We start from the raw sequence: 16,861 nt of genomic DNA, 5'->3' as shown, positions 1-16,861 counted from the left end.
TATTCTGTCAATTTGGTAAACAGTCATTTGCTCAACAAGCATCCTATGTCAACAGCCACCCAACCTCGGCCCCCTGACTGGCTTGGCTCTGACCTGGCCCCTCCCCGCCCTTCCGACAGGCTGTCCCAGGCCTCCTCCTGACCCAGGAGGGAGCTGGGTGCGGTGGGGCCCCCAGGCCGAGGGTGTGCAGCCCCGGGTGCGCCTCAGGGATGACTCACCAAAAGGGACAATGATGGGGCAGGTGATGCTGTAGGCCATCACCACGCTGAAGACGTTTAACATCCACGCGTACTCGCGCCCGTACTGGAAGTCCATGGCCTGGTTCTGGGGCAGAAGGCAGGGGTCCTTCTGAGGTGGCCTGGTCCGCTTGGCGTGGCTGCTTCTGTGGCTCCTTGTCCAGGATGGCAGCCTCCCTTCCAACCCTGGTGTCCGAGAAGCACCTCCCCCCACCTCCCCATGCTTCCCACCTCAGGTCCTCCCGTGCTTCTAACGGGCCCCCTTCCTGACACCCGCCCAGGGGAAACTCCGAGGGCTGTGCTCAGAGAAGGGCCCGGCCCTCACCATTCTGATGTGGACTCTCTCTGGCTCCGACCTGGAGAAGAAGAGGCGGATGGTGTACAGGAAGAGTGACCCCAGGCGCAAGAGCTCCATGCCTGTGCCAATCAAAGCTGACGTGATCACGTAGTTGACAAAGAAGGCACCATTGTCTGGCAGGAACACACACCTGGGTGTGGGGGCAGGTGGAAGACAGCCACAGAAGCCAGGCAAGAGGGAAAGGGCCGAGGTATTGGGAGCAAAGAAGAGAGAGAGGAAAAGAATTGAGGGGGTGGGGATGGGGTGGAGGCAGAGATGGGGAGAATAGTTTTCAAATACAGTCGTCCCTAGGTATCCACGGGGGATTGGTTCCGGGAGCCCCGTGGATACCAAACCCAGGGATGCTCAAGTCCCTTACATGAAGCGGCATAATATCTGCATCTAACCTGTGCACACCCTCCTGTGTGCTCTAAATCATCTCTAGATTATCTATAACACCTAACACAATGTAAACAGCTGTGAATACAGCTGTAAATGCTATGCAAGCAGTTGCCTGCACACAACAAAGTCAAGTTTTGCCTTGGGGAACTTTCTGGAATTCTTTTCCTGAATGTTTTTGATCTGCAGTCGGTCAAATCCAAAGATGGGGAACCCGTGGATGTGGAGGGTCAACTGTACAAGTGTGTTCCCAGACCAATTAAGTGAACAAGGGCCCTTTTGTGCAGGAATGGGGGTCGCCTAAGGCAAGTGTGGATGGGTTAGGAGACGCAGGCACTGGCTTGATCTAAAGAAGGGCTGTTTGACCTGAATCCACAGACCCTGGAGAGTCCAGAAGTAGAATTTTGGGGGTCTGTGACTATGAAGAGGGAAAAGATTACACCTTCACTTCCTGCAATTTAGCACTTCCTTCCATGGAGAGCCTGGGCGCAAATTACAGCATCGTCGGCCATGGCCGTGCGCCCATCGCTAGTTGAAATGAGGTATTTTCATATCACGTTGTAGTTATTGCTGAGCTCTTATGATACCATTTGTGCCCATCATCACTTCAAAATGATACCAGTTATTAGACAGCCTGCTAAGTTAGACATGCTAAATTCACAGGACTGAGCTTTTCCTGTCTGCACACGCGTGTTTGACGCAGTCAGCAGGCCAACTCCAACTAGGAGTCACTCAGCCCCCTGAATGGACGGCCACACTAGGCAGTTCTCAGGTTGGTGACCCAGGCATCTCTGTTGCTTTCCAGTGTTCCCATCTGCCCAATTCTGTCAACTTCCTTGAAAAGAGACATCTGTAAGCCCTTGGACATATTTCAGAACTCCTTCAAAAGCTATTCTTTCTTGAGGGCATCAAAGTTAAGTCATGAACTCACAGTTCTTTTCTTTCTCATATACAAACTCTATTGAAGATAATGACCTAGCCAAAGATGAACTCACTCATCTTGGAAAAAAATCAACTTATTACAATTATAGTTTACTTGTAGAAAGCTTGGAGAATTCTGGTCCTTGCCCCATAAAGCAAGTTATGAAAGCCTGCATGTCATTTGCAATAATATATCTTTGAAAATTGGGTCTTTCAACATTTGGAACCCTAAAAACAAAACGAAGAGGAAATGGGCTGGATGTCTAACACGACCTGCATGTTGTCTTGTCAAAAATCCACTCCCCTACCCCAATTTAATATTCTTCTTCTAGCTAAGTAACATCAGCTTTCACACCAATGCCCTTAAAACAATAAGATGTAACTTTTGTTTGCCTACATTTGGAATGCATTGGCCTATTATTAAATGGGTTAATAGAGATTGTATTACAAATTTGAATTTTAAAATATTTTGGTAACTATGTTTCAGCATAATTGGTTTTTGTTATAACCCAGGCATTTTGTACATTTAAAGAAATCTACTCAGAGTACATGTACAACTGGCAAAATCTGCATCCACGCTCTGTGGATGATTATCAATATCAGTTTCCTGGTTGTGATATCATACTACAGCTATGCAGGATGCTACCATCGGGGGAAACTGGATAAAGGGTACGTGGGGCATTTTGGGGGGCAATTTCCTTTGAATCTACAATTATTTCAAAAACTTCATTCAGAGAAGGAGCTCCTGGGCTTTACCCCCAAAGGGGTCCGTGGCACAGGACATGTTAAGAGGCTGCCTAATGAGCTTGTTTGCACGCAGTCATCTCTACCTGTATGAGCAAGTAAAGGGTACACATATCCACCTGGTGTGAAGCCCCAGTGCACCCTGGGAGCACACCTGAAACATGCACTCTAGTACTCACTGGAACCTGATGGATGCCTGTTCCAGATAGTAGATGTCAAAGAGCCAGCGGAAAAAGACGTCCAAACTAGAAGCCAGAACAAAGCAGACGCTTCAGGTAATAAATCTATGAACTAAGGCCTGGGGTTCAACTCCTCTTGGGCTGGCTTCCCTCCTTCCAACCTCCCTTGCCCGATCCCCAAAGATTCTCGCATCTTCATATTCTAGCTGGCCAACCTACGTTGCCTCTCTTCCTAATGCTGGGCCGCCTCTGCCCCTAACCCTCTGACCTTTCAGCTCGAGGCCTCCCCTCTCGCAAACCTTCACCAGCCATTTCTCCCACAGTGTTCTCTCCCTCTTCTGAATTTTTACTGCACATTTTCCCCACCTTGGGCTGTCAGGTGGCTGGTGGGTATAGCTTGTCTCCCCAGCTGGAGGATAAGCTCTTTCGGGGCAGAGTTCATGGCTGAGAGCTTAGAGTTCACGTGATACCTGGCTCACGCTAGGCTCATGACAGGCGCTGGACTGTCATTTGAGGAACGCATCTGCACAACCACAGGTGGGCCTACAGTACCTGAGAGAGGAGGTGCCAACTCTAGGGTGGCCTGGCTGAGAGAGGAGAGAGAACTGGAGGTGAGGTACCTGGTCAGTCCCATAGAGGGCAGAATGACCACCATGAACACCAGAAAGATGTAGCACTTGTGTACTATGATCAGATTCTGACTTGATCTAGGAGGAAACAAAGAGAGACACGATAAGAACCAAACGCCTAACCGCAGAATGAAGAGAGAGGGAGAGATGGCTCCCTGGGCGATAAAATGGTTTTGTAGTGCATACCCAAGCCATCTCCACGGAGCACTGTGAGCTGTGCTGTGGCTGGGAGCAGCAGGAAAGAATAGCACGATCAACTAGTGATGCCTGCCTTGGGCATCAGAAAAGGAAGGGGGGCTTCCCTGGTGGCGCAGTGGTTAAGAATCCACCTGCCAATGCAGGGGACATGGGTTTGAGCTCTGAGCTGGGAAGATCCCACGTGCCACAGAGCAACTGAGCCTGCGCTCTAGAGCCCGTGAACCACAACTACTGAGCCCACGTGCCACAGCTGCTGAAACCCACGCACCTAGAGCCCGTGCTCCACAACAAGAGCAGCCATGGCAATGAGAAGCCCGCGCAGTACAAGAAAGAGCAGCCCCTGCTCGCCGCAACTAAAAGCCCACGCACAGCAATGAAGACCCAACACAGCCAATAAATAAATAAATTTTTAAAAAAGAAGAAAAGGAAGGGAAGGCACACACATACTATATACTTGATACCTCTGTTCAAGGGACATTACTAATGATACTCAGAATCCTTGCAGGGTTTCCATAAGCAAAATGAACCCTGTTCTTGGCCAGAGGAAAGACGAGTAAGGATTTCTGTTAAGATAAACCTCTGGGCTTACTGCCTGATAGGATGATAGAAACTTTTGGTGTAGGAAATGACTTTTGAGACCCATGCAGTCTTCAGGCCAAAGCAGGTTCACCTGCCCCAGGATATGGTAAATACTTTTTAACTAATTAGCTCCTACCCTAGAGTGCTAATAAATAGGAAATAGCTCTTAATTGTTTAGGATGTGGGCTACATGGGTCTACAGTCACACTGAGGGCATGGGCTCCTCTGCTATGGCCATAGCAGCCCTTCTGACATTTTCCAAACAAGTCCTGCTCTCTTGCTCTCATCCTCTGTCCTCTGCCCGGAATTCCTGGCACTGACTATCTCTGTTCACAGCTCCAGACCCTCAATGCGTGGCTGGAGGATGAGGGAGCAGCCCAAGGAGGGCTTGGTTTTGGCCCCACATCCCTGGTATGGTGGCTCTATCCCAGCATCCCTGAAGCCAGAGGCCCAGAAACAAACTGGTCCCCTCTTTGCAAAGAAAAAAAAAGTCTGTTCGTTTTTTTGGGATTGTTTCGGGCATCAAAGCCATCCCATATCAATTTCATTCCTCAAGCCAGACAGGAAGCCAGAGTACCAGGCTGGTGGGGTGGGGTGGAGGCAGGGGAGGGAAGAAGCTGGTGCCAAGAGCAGGGCTAGGAGGGGAGGCCCCCAGTTCACCTGGTCCAGTGGGCTTCAAGGAAGGCGGAGAGGTAGACGATCAGAGGCATTATGACTGTAAAGGCCCAGAGCAACAGGGAGGGGAAGAACTGGGTCACGATGGGGCTCTGTAGGGGTGGAGCAGAGACACCTCAATGTATGACGCCCCATTCCGCTTGCAGGCCTCCCTTGCCTCCTCCCACACCCTGACCTCTTCTTCAGCTCCGTCCCGGAGCCGGCCTGGTGTCTCTGAGGATGCACAGAGCGCCTTGCCTTTCTGACCCGCCTTCCTGGTCAGGCGTCTGTCTGGCTCAGGCAGCCAGAGGCTGACACCCCAACATCAAATGACATCCCCAAGGGGTGCAGGCCTTCTGCGCTGAGGTCAGTGAAGGGGCAGCCCAGGCTGCCCCTAGTGACGTGGCCCTGAGGCCACAGCCAGCTGCTGTCACTCATGTCTCAGACCTCAGGGAGGAGACACTGCTTTTACTGTGACGTTGTGTGAGAAGAGGCAGAGAGGGGGAGGGTGTGGAACAAGAATCCCCAGGGGGAACTGTGGTCCCTTTGCCTGGGGCCTACTGTGAAGTTGACAAAGGAGGACAAAGGCAGCAGCAGCAGCAGGAGTGGTTGGCTTGACTGTATGCACGTGTGTGCATGCGTGCGTGCACGTGTGTGCATGCAGGTGTGCATGTGCAGGCGCGCGGGTGTGCACGTGTGTGTGGGCGTGCACGTGTGCGCGTGCGGGCGTGCATGTGTGTGTCTGTGGCCGTGCACGTGTGTGTGTGTGGGTGGGCGGGCACGTGTATGCATTTTGCTGAAACAGGCATGGGGATAACACGAAAGGAGGGGTCTTCCAGGATCACCACAAGAGCCTTGAGGCTATGGAACTTGGAGACAAGCCCGTCCAGTTCCCAGGGATGACTCCTGTGGGCTGGCTGAGCACGCCCAGCCAGGGGTGGGTGTGTCTGGAAGTGAGGGAAGTGGAGACAGAGCCGGAGGGTCTGCTCCTCTAGAAGGGCTGCCTTGGAACCAACCTCAACCCTATCTTCAAACCAGGGAGCCCAGCTCTAGAGAAGGTGTGGAGAACAGAGCTGTCACGCTCGCCACACCCTCTGCTGCCTCTTTTGTACCTCTAGCTTGACCCAATCTAAAGAAGCCCTCCAAGCCCATCCCCCCAAACTCACCCCAGAACTTGCCTGTGGCTCCCCTGCTCTCCAGCCCCAGTCCCTAAGATGGGCAACAACCCGCATTCAGGCCCTCTGGAGCAAAGGAAACTCTGGGCCGCCATCTACACCGCTGCCACTGCCACAAGCGCGAGGGCATTCGAGTCACGTCCCAGTGGGCCCCTCACCCCATCCTCGCCCGAGTTCTTCCTTTGTCTCTCTGGGGCCCCCACGCCTGGCCTGAGCAGAAGAGGCACCTGCAGCTTCTCGATGGGGCGGGTGACGTTGTACATGTCGATGGTGTTGATGATGATGGCAGGCGTGGTGAGGAAGAAGAAGAGGAAGAAGAGGAAAGTGTTGATCGCAATAAAGCGGGCCCACCAATGGAAGCGGCGGACGGACAGGTGTTTCCTGGGGAGGACGGAGGAGGGAGATGCACTTAGGACCCTGGGTCTCAGCCCGCAGACACGGCCTGTGCTGCTCCCTGCGTGCCAGCTGAGGCCCGGGCTGCCCTGGTCTAATTCAACCCCGTGGGCCCACACCTGCATGCAACAGCCCTGGGCCTTCCCCTCAGTCACACTGCTTGTAAAGGCTCTGACTACATCCCATAGGTGAGCCAAAGAAACAGTATGAATTCTTTCTGCAGAAAAAACCCTTTCCCCAAAGGTTGGGTGCCTAGTTCTACGCCTGTGTGGGGTGGGTTTGGGGGCGGGTGGAGGCTGTGATGCCCAGGAGAGAAACAGCCCAGCGGGGGCCGTGTGCAGGCAGTGAAGCAGGAGGACAGGCCCTGATCCCTTTCCCCATCCAACTGCCTTCTTCAGTCCCAGAGGAGAGGGGAGGGACAGAGGGGTCTTACCAAATGATGTCTTTGGGGTGTGGGGCAAGGACAACCCTCCAGTGGTAGGATTTGACGATGGTGGTCACCGAGGACTGCTGGGGGGACACACCACAGTGGATGAACTTGTAATCCTCCAGGATGCTGCGGAGATGGGGGAGGAGACAGAGGTCTGGGGGTGAGGACAATGGTCTTGGGCGGGGAGGGGGATGTCTCATGCCAGGGATCCAGGGCAACTGTGGCCATTCCACAGGTGGGGGCTCCTCTACTTCCTGGGAGTTCTCAGAGATCTGGATATGTCACGCCTGACCTCACAGGTGGGCAGTCTCTAAGGCCTCGTGACTGGAGGAAAGGGGCATCAGAGGGAGGGACCGCCTAGGACAAGAAGGGGCCACATGGTTCCAGTTCACATCTCTTCCCCTGAACAGTAGTGATAGCACAAAGACATGCTCTTTCTGTGAGGTTGACAGGGGAGGTACTCATCTCAGCCTCATCTTAATACCAACAGCTACCAGTTACTGAGTTCTACACAGCACCTGACACTGTGCTAATTGGTGATTAACATTATGTCTTAATTGCACAGATTACTGTGCAACCAAAGAAGACATGACAGGTCTTCTTTGGTTGCACAGAGGGGCAGATGCTGGCACTGGAGCCCCATCTTTGGTTTTCTAATTCACACATCTGCTTAATTAAACCTTAGATCCTTCCTCCAGAGTGTGTGTTCTCAGAAAGGTATTGTCTTAGGTAGATGCATTGTTTTATATAACACACACAGGAAATAAAACACACATCCCCTCTTAACCCGCTGGGAGGTGGACAGGGAAGATATAAGTAACCGAAGTTGACAGATAAGAAATTTGAGGGTGTAAGTGTCTTGCAAAATCGTACATGATCTTTCGCGACTAAATTGTAGCCTCTGCCACTGTTGCTTGGTAGGGTTGGGGTGGGTGAGGGCAAAGTGCTGTGAATGATCAGTCTCGCTCAGGGAGAGGAGGGTCCCACAATCCTCAAAAGACTGATTCTGAGGCTCCCATGTATTTGACCCAGTTCTCAGATTCCTTCCAGAACATTCCAGAGTGGACCTCATCTACGCCCTACCAAGGTGAGGCTGTCAGAAGCCGGGGCAGAGGAGAGAGGCTGTAAGGCTATGAATTAGGGGAGGCTTGCAGTAGGAGAGGAGAAACAGCAAGCAGGGCTTCTCTACCCTGACTCTGTCACTCATGATGAGAGGAGGGGTGATGTGTATTGAGGGGGAAATGGGTACCATTCTTGTCAAGGCCTGGAAGAGGAACCAAAAGGGCAATGGCTACTCTGACCACGTCTGTGCTGAAGCAAGAACAGATGGGAGTGAGGAGCCCAGGGCCTGGGCATCTCTGGAGACAAGCTGAGCCTGGCAGCTGGGGGAAGACGGACGTGGCCATGCTCTAGAAAGCAAGATGGCAGCTACCATGCCCGTGAGGAGCATGGAGGGGTCGAGGGGAGGGCAGAATACGGCAAACTGGAGGGAGGCTCTCTCTCCTCCTCCCCTTGGCTGGAATGGGGATGAAAGAAGATGGTTTCAAGGAGCAGAGGCCCCCTGTCGGGGCCGGGCTGGGCACAGCAAGCAGCTGGCCCTGGCACTCACTGCTTCGTCATCCTGGAGTCCTGGAAGGTGACAAAGATCAGGTCCAGACGCTTCAGCCGGACGCGGTTGAGCTCAGCGTTGAACTCATCAGTCAGCTGCTCCTCCAGCTCACTGTAATACTGCTCCGCGTCTACCTGGGGTGAGACGGGGCCCTCAGAGCTGCAGCGCCAGAGCTCCAGGAAGGCCTCGCTTGGATGTGAGGCCTCTCTCCACTCAGGCAGCTGGGCTGAGGTCTTGGTTCCGCCCCTGGCTCCCTTTGCAGCCTGACAAAAAGCTCAGGACCCCAGGCGGGCTCCAAGACCCCAGCTCTAGAAGAGGAGGAGGCTGTGGCTCTGAAATTAGCTCCCTGCTCTTAGATCTAGAGAAAGCGAGGCATCGCTGGGGCTGAAGGGGTGCCTTTGGACTCGGGGTGGACTCCAGAGCAGTGATAGAACGTGTTTGCAACATTTTCAGGAAAGGGGATGATTCCTTTTCAGGACTGGCTAGAGTTCAGTCCTGCCAAGGCCTGCTTCTAGCCACAGTGGTTGGGTGATAGGATTGAATCCACTGCTTTCAAATGTTCGTTTTCTAGCTCTGTGAAAGCCTGAGACCTCACAGCCTGCAGCAGTCCACTGTGTCCTCGCTGGTTCTCCCCTCCAAGCCCAGAAGGAGGCAAGAACAAGCCACCCTGGATCACTCTGGAGGGGGCCCCAAGAAAGTCTCCTCTGCATTCTCAACAGGGAGACAGGACATGGTAGAAAGGAAAGCAGGAACCAGGTGCCACAGCACAGAGCAGACCTGAACGGGGCCTGAGGCCCAAGGGAGCCCCGGACAGAGCCTGGAGATCCGGTGCCCCAGCCTCTCTGCCCTGTCCCCTGACGCCCTTGCCAGTTACCTCTTTGAAGCAAGCCCAGCACTTGCAGAAGCACAGCCGGGAGCAGGGGTGGATCTTGATCATCACCTTCCCCTTCTTCTTGGCCTTGGCAGTGTAATAGAGCCGGCCCCGCATCGCATGGCGCCTGTCAGCCAATGGGCAAACGGGGGAAGGATGCTGCGGTCAGGGGCCAGCAGAGCCACAACCTCCCCTTCTCTGCCCACCCCAGATCCAAACAGGTCCCGCTGCAGCCTCACCTCTGATCGTCCAAGTCGATCAGGGTCCTGACGTCATAGCAGAAGTGGACTCTGGTCACTACGCATCCTGGATAGGCCTCACTGGAGCCACAAACATGGATGTTGAGCCATTCTGTGGGGCTGGGGACTTCCTCCTCCCCCTCCACCACCCCCCACCCGCACCCAGAGCTACAGCCTACAGGGCAGGGGACTCAGCTCCCCAGGGTTCCTGGTGCTCAGATGGTAGAATCCACCCCTTGCTCCTAAGACTGGATGTCAGGGTTGATCCCTGTTAATCTGAGATCTGCCACATCCTTCCCAGATGACTCAGAACAGGGCCAGGGAGCAGAGCTGAAAATTGCTGCTCCAGGAGAGATAATTAGCTCCTATGGTTAGGAACATGGGTCGCAAAAGATGCCTCAAGATGACCTGCTCCAGACAACTGTGGTCTCGCAGCTCCCTGGGCTCCACAGTGGGAGGTACAAGGGAAAGGAAAACTAGCATCCCCCCATCACAGCCACGATGCAGGAAATCTCTGACTTCAGAAACCCATCTGTGGCACCAGCGAGGGCCTCCCCCCTTCTGAAAGAGTGATCCTGAACTGAGTCTGGGGTGAGCCACAGCCCCTCCCCCAACCCGTGCCAACTCACTGCGCACACGAGGACCCAGGCAGGATTACCAGGAGGAGGCAACCCATGCCTCAGCCCATCCGACACACTTACTGAAAATGCTTAATGATGATTTCTGGGTCTTGGATGTCCGTGGGGACATAGGTGATCATCAGTGTCCTTGTGACCTAGGTGAGGAAGGTCAATGGAGAAAGAAGACTGTGCTCGCACAGGACTCCTGGAGTCTGGGTCTTCAGGTGGCCCAGAACCACCTGGAGTAGGTCGTCTACTCACATCAGGCTGCCTCCTTGCTGGGTAAGCCAAGTGCCAGCCTTCCCAGCCCGTGGTCCCTGAGGTCAGCAGCCTGTGGGAAGCTACACCTCTGTTAATCTCTGTGCCCCCCTGTAGACCCCCTGCCACAGACGGCTGTGGTCAAGGGAGGAAGAGCCAGAGGCTGCAGACAGGGCCCAGGGGCGGACCAGAGCTCTGTGACCTGCAAGGGCTGCTCCTGCTCTCGTGCTGATTTCCAGTCTCCCTGAAGTTCCGCTGCTCCATGTGATGCCCCACCTTGCTGGGGCGTCCCTGACATCAGACGGCGTGGGGGAGTTGGGAGGTGAGCTAGACTCTGGGGAGGGAACGGGGAAGCCCCTCAACGCTCGCATTTTATCCTGTGAGTGGGAAATGTCTTCCTGAGCCATTGCCTCGAGGCGACCGTCTGGTAAACTGTGCTGCAAGGGAGGGGAGTCTGAGCAGAAACTTTTGGCGACAAGAAGGAAAGCTAAAGTGGCTGAGTCCAGGCTGGTCAGGAGTGCCCACGCCTCCACGCCTGGCAAGCCAAAACATTCGAGTTACCTTTCAGGGGAGTGCATGTGCATTCTGGGGTGGGGTAAAGTGAATCCGTCCTTTAGGATGGAAGGCTTGAAGGAGCTGATCTCTTACCCGCGGTCTTCCCTCCCAGGAGACCCTACCCGTCTAGTGGTCCTTCCTGGGATCACCTCCCCAATGAGGGAATGCTACTCAAATCCTTGTCTCAGGGTCTGCTTGGGAGGTGGGATGGAGAAAACATACACCCAGATGGTGGGGACACACAGGGGCAGCACATAGGGTCTCTGACCTCAGGGAGATGGTGGAAGGGCAAGGAGCTTGGGCGCAGGAAGAGTGGGTAAGTCGTCAAAATATCTACCCAGAGGGGTAGTGGCACTGGCTGCTGAGATTGGAGGCCCCCACAGGTTCTGGGGTTAGTTAAGCCTTTAATTTTTGGATGGCGAGCAGGTCCAGGGGTCCTTGGAGAGGGTGCAGGGCAGCGGGGATGCAGGGGGAGGAGGTACTTGGGAACAGCTATTTACCAACTGGTTTGGAAGTGTACCAATGGTTTAACAGCCCAGACAGATGTGCCAGGTGATAATTCCCAGGGATAAGTGGAGGAGGCTGGCCCTGCTCAGATGAGACTGCCCCCCGCAGGTGTGCAGAACACACCCAACTGGGATGCCTCTGAAGGGTGGGAATGGGATGCTGTCCAGCCGGGGAGGGGCTCTAGCCGAGGGGGTGTTGTTCTGGTAGCGCTTTTCATTTACTCACCTTGTAGCTCTTCTTGGGCACAAACCCTAGGCAGTGATGAGTCATGAAGAAGAGGTTGGTGATGAAGTATAAGAAAGCGAAGAAGCCATGCAGCCACAGGAACTTACTCCTGCCAAGAACAAGACACAGGAGGCATGAGACCCCCTTTTCCATCCCTTGCAGTCTCCCTCTGATCCTCCTCTCCCATTCTACACGGTCTCCCCAGGGCCACCCTCTGGTGCTTCCAGACACTCAGAAACCTTGGCAGGGAATGGAGAAGGGGATGTCCACTCCAACGAAGAAAGGCTAACATTTACTGAGTGTTTACTTATGCCAGACTCAGGGTGGGACTAGATGCTTTGTGTACATTTTCTCACTAGACTCTTGTACCACGTGAGGGTGGTACTGTGGGTGTCTTCATTTTACTTGTAGGGAAACGAGGACCAGAGTGACTGCCTGAGGTCACTCTTAGCTGTGGCAGTGCCAGGAGGTGAGCCTGTTGCTGCAGGAGCACTTACACTCTTCAAGCCATGTCGTGCTGCCAGCAGCTGTGGCTCAGGCGCCCCCCTCCAGCCGACCATGAGGACAAGCAGAGGGGCCACCTGGTCTCTGCAGTGAGGGACTCCGGGGTCACACGCAGGCTTGGAGGAAGGAGGGCCTGCAGATTTGGCCCGCTTCCCTGGGGTAGGAAGAGTGCTGGCCCTTGTGCTTTGTGCTTATGTGATGTTGTCCCAAGGCATCCAGCCAGGATGACTGCTCAGAACAGGGCCCACCTTACTTGGTGCAGCTTGAGGAGAGATAGGCTGCCTTGCTTCAAAATATCTCACCACTGTCCCCACTACCTGGCATTTCACCTAACTTTCCCCATCTAGCTGCATGCCTCTCTCCTCAGTGTTCTCAGAGAGGGCAGGATGATACGGTCCCTAAGGGACATTCCCGCTCTCTGCCAGTATAGATGGACAGAGGTTGAAGGCTCTTTGCCGCCTTATTAAAATTCATTTCTTGCTGAGAAGTTGTAGGTGCCACACTTACACCAGTGGCCGGCTGAGGAGAGGCTGGTGCACTCTGCTCTGGTGTTGGCAGCACCCAGGGAGGAGTTGGTTGAAGGTGGAGGTGAGAAGGTGCCCAGCCATTCTGCTGATTTTGGACTTTGATGGATTTGGAGTTTGCTGGAGTTTGTAGGGGTGCAGGGGCAGAGGATCAGGGATGGGGCAAAGGGAGGCGGGGCAGGAGAATGTAAACCCCACTCACACCTGCTGGAAATGCTGCTTCAACTTTGTCAGGAAGTCAGCCAAGCCTGGCCATGAGACCTAGCAGGCCTGCTGTCTCAGCCTGGACCAGCAGGGCCACATCTGGCTCAGTACAGACTGATCTGGCCACCAGTTGGGTTGGCTGATGTTAAAATCCACAGGTTCCTGGACCATGAGGGCTGGAGGGGGCTTAGAGATCATGTCCAACAGGTCTTCCCCCACCACAGACTAGGGATGAAGCTCAGAGGGGAAGGGTGCACTGCCCCCGACCCAGGGCCAGCTAACAGCAGAGCTGGGGCATGAAACCAGCTCCTCTGGTTCCTCAGTCTCGCTGCTGTGGGAATCAGGTCTGTGCTTCACTCAATTATATGAGGGTTGACCTGCCTATTTTGTGGGCAGGGAAGCAATACCTTAAAGCTCTACTTACTACAGTGTTTCTGCCTGTTGGGAGCTGGACATACTAGGCAAATAAGACCATCTTTTCAAGTCTTCAGGAGCGATGGGTTTAGGTAGTTCCATCCCTTACAGAGATGGGGACGCTAAAGCACCAAGAATACTTCCCCACCAAGAGAATGCAACTTCTAGCATCCCGCTTGGGACCTGGGTCCCCAAGGAAAATAGGTCTTTCTTATCAGCAAAGTGGTGCCCGTGTTTTGGACCCACACACTGGACCATCTCTCCCCACCAACACCCACCCCCACCCCCACCCCCCAGCCAGTAGAAAGGGAGGTAAGAGGATCAGGTACCTACTCTGTGGAGACATTGACAATGGTGGTCCGACCAAAGTGACTATTCCGGTCTAGAAGAGAAGAGAGTTGCTGACCTCAAGCCTGGCTCCTTGACTGGCTGGACGCCAGACTTCAGGGTTCCTGAGGGAATGCCTGGGGTCTAGAGATGCTTGCCCACGTCCTGATCTTCCTTCTAGTTCCCCAGAGCTGGTCCCTAACTTCCAAAAGAACCCAGCAAAGGCTTCCCTTCCTCCCTGGGACTGCTGACTGGGGCTCCTCGGCTGTGAAGCGAGACCGAGTCTTGGTGTAGCACATCCAGGGCACAGCTGCCTCATGGCAGAGGTCGGTAAAGGCCTGTGTCGGTAAAGGCTTGTTTGGGGAGACAGGCAGCCCGACCAGGAGCAGCATGATGAAATTAGCAACACTGTTACCACTGGCAACAATCACAAGAACCCAGAGGTTCTGAAAATACGTTGCTGCCTCATTCGGACAGAGGAAATCCTGCTGGCGGAGTGTAAGAGTTTGTTGGTTTAGACATCCCCAAGTTTTATGAAATCACACTGTCGTTGCCATACTATCAAACCATGAGTGCCAACACACTCGCTCTTAGGATGAGAATCTGGGAAGGCAGGACCCAGCAGGTACTTACTCTGGTGTTGCTATTTGGTAGCATGAGCACTGGGTGCTGCCTTGAAGTAACTGAGGTCTGTCTCTGGCCAAGGAGAAATAGCTGGAAACCTGAGCAATCAGGGTACACCTGGCTGCCACCTGGGCATTTAAGGTGCTGTCCCGTACCACCTAGTTGTGTGGCCCTCATACAGCTCTATCTTTGTATTTCCTAGTGAAATACTGGCTGCTGTTCACTCAGCACCCACTATCAGGCACCATGCCAAGCGCGTGACGTGCATTGTCTCTCAATCCCTACGACTGTGGAGGAAACCAAGGCCTGAGGACGCTGTATAAGATGAAATCATTTTCTGGGGAAAACATGTGGGTAAAAGTTGGGGAACCAGGATTTTTCTGTCTTTGAAGCCCAAGCCCTCACCCACTACATTACTGTGTCAGAATTTACCGTTGTAAGGCGTACAGAGAAATTCTGTGCTTACGGTGCTGTGTTCATCAGAGGGGGTACAGAGAGAGATCTTTGCAGTGGGTCACATGTCATAACAAGGCCTCCAGGAACACCTGGCCAGGTGCAGTGTGGGGTCATAAATAAACATTCAGGTTCAGACTGAATTACTACTATGTGCCTTCTGTGTGCCAGGCCCTGGGCCAAATTTATACCAAAAGAGGTATCATATCCTGTTTCCACATGAGAGAACTGAAGCACAGGTTGCCTAAGGTCACATAACTAATTTTGAGAACTGAAATTAAAATTTAGATTTCTAGATGCTCAAGACCCGAGCTCTGTGCCATCTACCGGGCTGCCTCTTAGGTCTAGTGGGCCAGACCCAGGGCCCGCTGAGCTCTGCCTACCCAGAACATTTCCAGTGTAGTTGATGGGCAAAATGATGCCCAAGGAGGGGATGCAGAGGATGAGCACAAAGATGATGAGATGATACTGGAACATGATGTAGATACGGGCATCATCTCCACACTTGCTAATCAGATCTTCGTTCCTGAAAAGACACAGAGATAAGGACATTCCTCAGGAGCCAGTGTGGCCACAACTCACGTCGGAGGGAGACAGAGGAGCGGGAGAGAAGATGACCAGCTACCCCCGAGTTTTTATCTTTAGAAATATCACCCGTCTCAAAACTTCTGTTATGCCTGAAATGAATTTCACTGAATTTCATAGGTATATCAAAGATAGAGGCTACAGATACACACTTGGGAATCCAGACGCATTCTTACATCAGGTGTTTATTTCCTCTTTTATTGTTTCTTCAAACATTTTGAGTGCTTGCTATGGTGTGGGCACTGAACGAACCATTAGTGATATCAAGATTCATCCTATTTTTCAAAAAGTTGTTCCTTAAATTAAAAAGAGATAACTTGGGACTTCCCTGAAGGCCCAGTGGTTAAGACTCTGCTGCCAATGTAGGGGGTTCAGGTTCAATCCCTGGTTGGGGAACTAAGATCCCACATGCCCCATGGTACAGCCAAAATAAATAAATTAATTAATTAAAATAAAAAGGAATACTTAAAACCTCAGTGAGATATCACTCCATACTGCCAGATTGGCCAAAGTTGGAGAGTTGGTGAGGAAAGTGTTGGTGAGAAAGTGCTGGTGAGGGTGTGGGGTGCTGGGAGTTCTCTCACACTGGTAGGTACTTAGTCTGGCACAGCCACTTTGGATAATAGTTGACATTGTCTACGGAAATCGACTACATGCACACTCTATGACCTAGCAATTCCACTCCTAGGCTTATACCCAACAGAAATACATGCACATGGGCTCCAAGATACACATATAAGAATCGCATAGATGCATTATTTGTAACCGCCCCAAACTAGAAACAACCTAAATATCTATCAAAGGTGGAGTGGATGCAAGAATTGAAATAGGAGGGAGAGTTAAAAATTATCCGCACTCTGGCTGTAGAATTTATTTTAATTCACTTTTATAAAAGACAAAGACATCATTTTTTGACATAATCTCCTTGCTTTTCAATACACTTTGTCCATCTTGCTTTAACACCTCAAAACAAGGTATTCCACGACAGACTTAGGTTCCAAAAAGTTTGTGTGAGATGGGTACTAAAACAACTCACGGAAGAGCATAAACAGAAGAGTTTGAATATCTGCAAACAAAATTTGGACCAATACTCTAAGGAAGGTGAACATTCCTTAAAGAGGATCATTACTGGTGATAAGACATGGATTCATTACTATGAGCCTGAGAGAAAATGGCAGAGTATGGAATGGAAACATCCTCAATCGCCGACCAAGAAAAAGTTCAAAAGTCAACCATCAGCTGGAAAATTTATGCTTACAGTTTTCTGGGATTCTCAAGGGCCAGTATTGGAACATTATCAGGAAAAACGTTCAACAATCAACAGTGCTCATTACAGTGAGATCCTTATTGAAGAGCTGAAGCCTAAACTTCGGATTAAACACAGAGGACTGCTATCCAAGGGCGATCTTTCATGACAATGCATGTTCACACACTTCTGCTCACATTGTCAACACTCTGCAAAAACTTC

General features: G+C 52.4%; 1 protein-coding gene across 1 annotated transcript in view; it reads right to left on the bottom strand.

Annotated features, from left to right (window-relative positions):
• TMEM63C (transmembrane protein 63C) overlaps window positions 1-16,861 on the bottom strand; it is a 33,372-nt gene that overhangs the window by 7,232 nt on the left and 9,279 nt on the right. The window contains exons 5-18 of the mRNA XM_057733160.1: window positions 15,192-15,334; window positions 13,738-13,786; window positions 11,759-11,867; window positions 10,295-10,368; window positions 9,594-9,674; window positions 9,358-9,481; window positions 8,484-8,617; window positions 6,878-7,000; window positions 6,279-6,432; window positions 4,883-4,989; window positions 3,437-3,523; window positions 2,817-2,882; window positions 562-724; window positions 219-324 (exon numbers count right to left, since the gene is read on the bottom strand). Of these exons, the coding sequence (XP_057589143.1) occupies window positions 219-324; window positions 562-724; window positions 2,817-2,882; window positions 3,437-3,523; window positions 4,883-4,989; window positions 6,279-6,432; window positions 6,878-7,000; window positions 8,484-8,617; window positions 9,358-9,481; window positions 9,594-9,674; window positions 10,295-10,368; window positions 11,759-11,867; window positions 13,738-13,786; window positions 15,192-15,334 (1,520 nt within the window). The remainder of the gene's footprint in view (window positions 1-218; window positions 325-561; window positions 725-2,816; window positions 2,883-3,436; window positions 3,524-4,882; window positions 4,990-6,278; window positions 6,433-6,877; window positions 7,001-8,483; window positions 8,618-9,357; window positions 9,482-9,593; window positions 9,675-10,294; window positions 10,369-11,758; window positions 11,868-13,737; window positions 13,787-15,191; window positions 15,335-16,861) is intronic.

The sequence above is a fragment of the Hippopotamus amphibius genome, chromosome 4 (genome assembly GCF_030028045.1).
Source record: "Hippopotamus amphibius kiboko isolate mHipAmp2 chromosome 4, mHipAmp2.hap2, whole genome shotgun sequence".
In the NCBI taxonomy this organism is placed as follows: domain Eukaryota; kingdom Metazoa; phylum Chordata; class Mammalia; order Artiodactyla; family Hippopotamidae; genus Hippopotamus; species Hippopotamus amphibius.
This window is presented reverse-complemented; position numbering and strand designations above follow the sequence as displayed.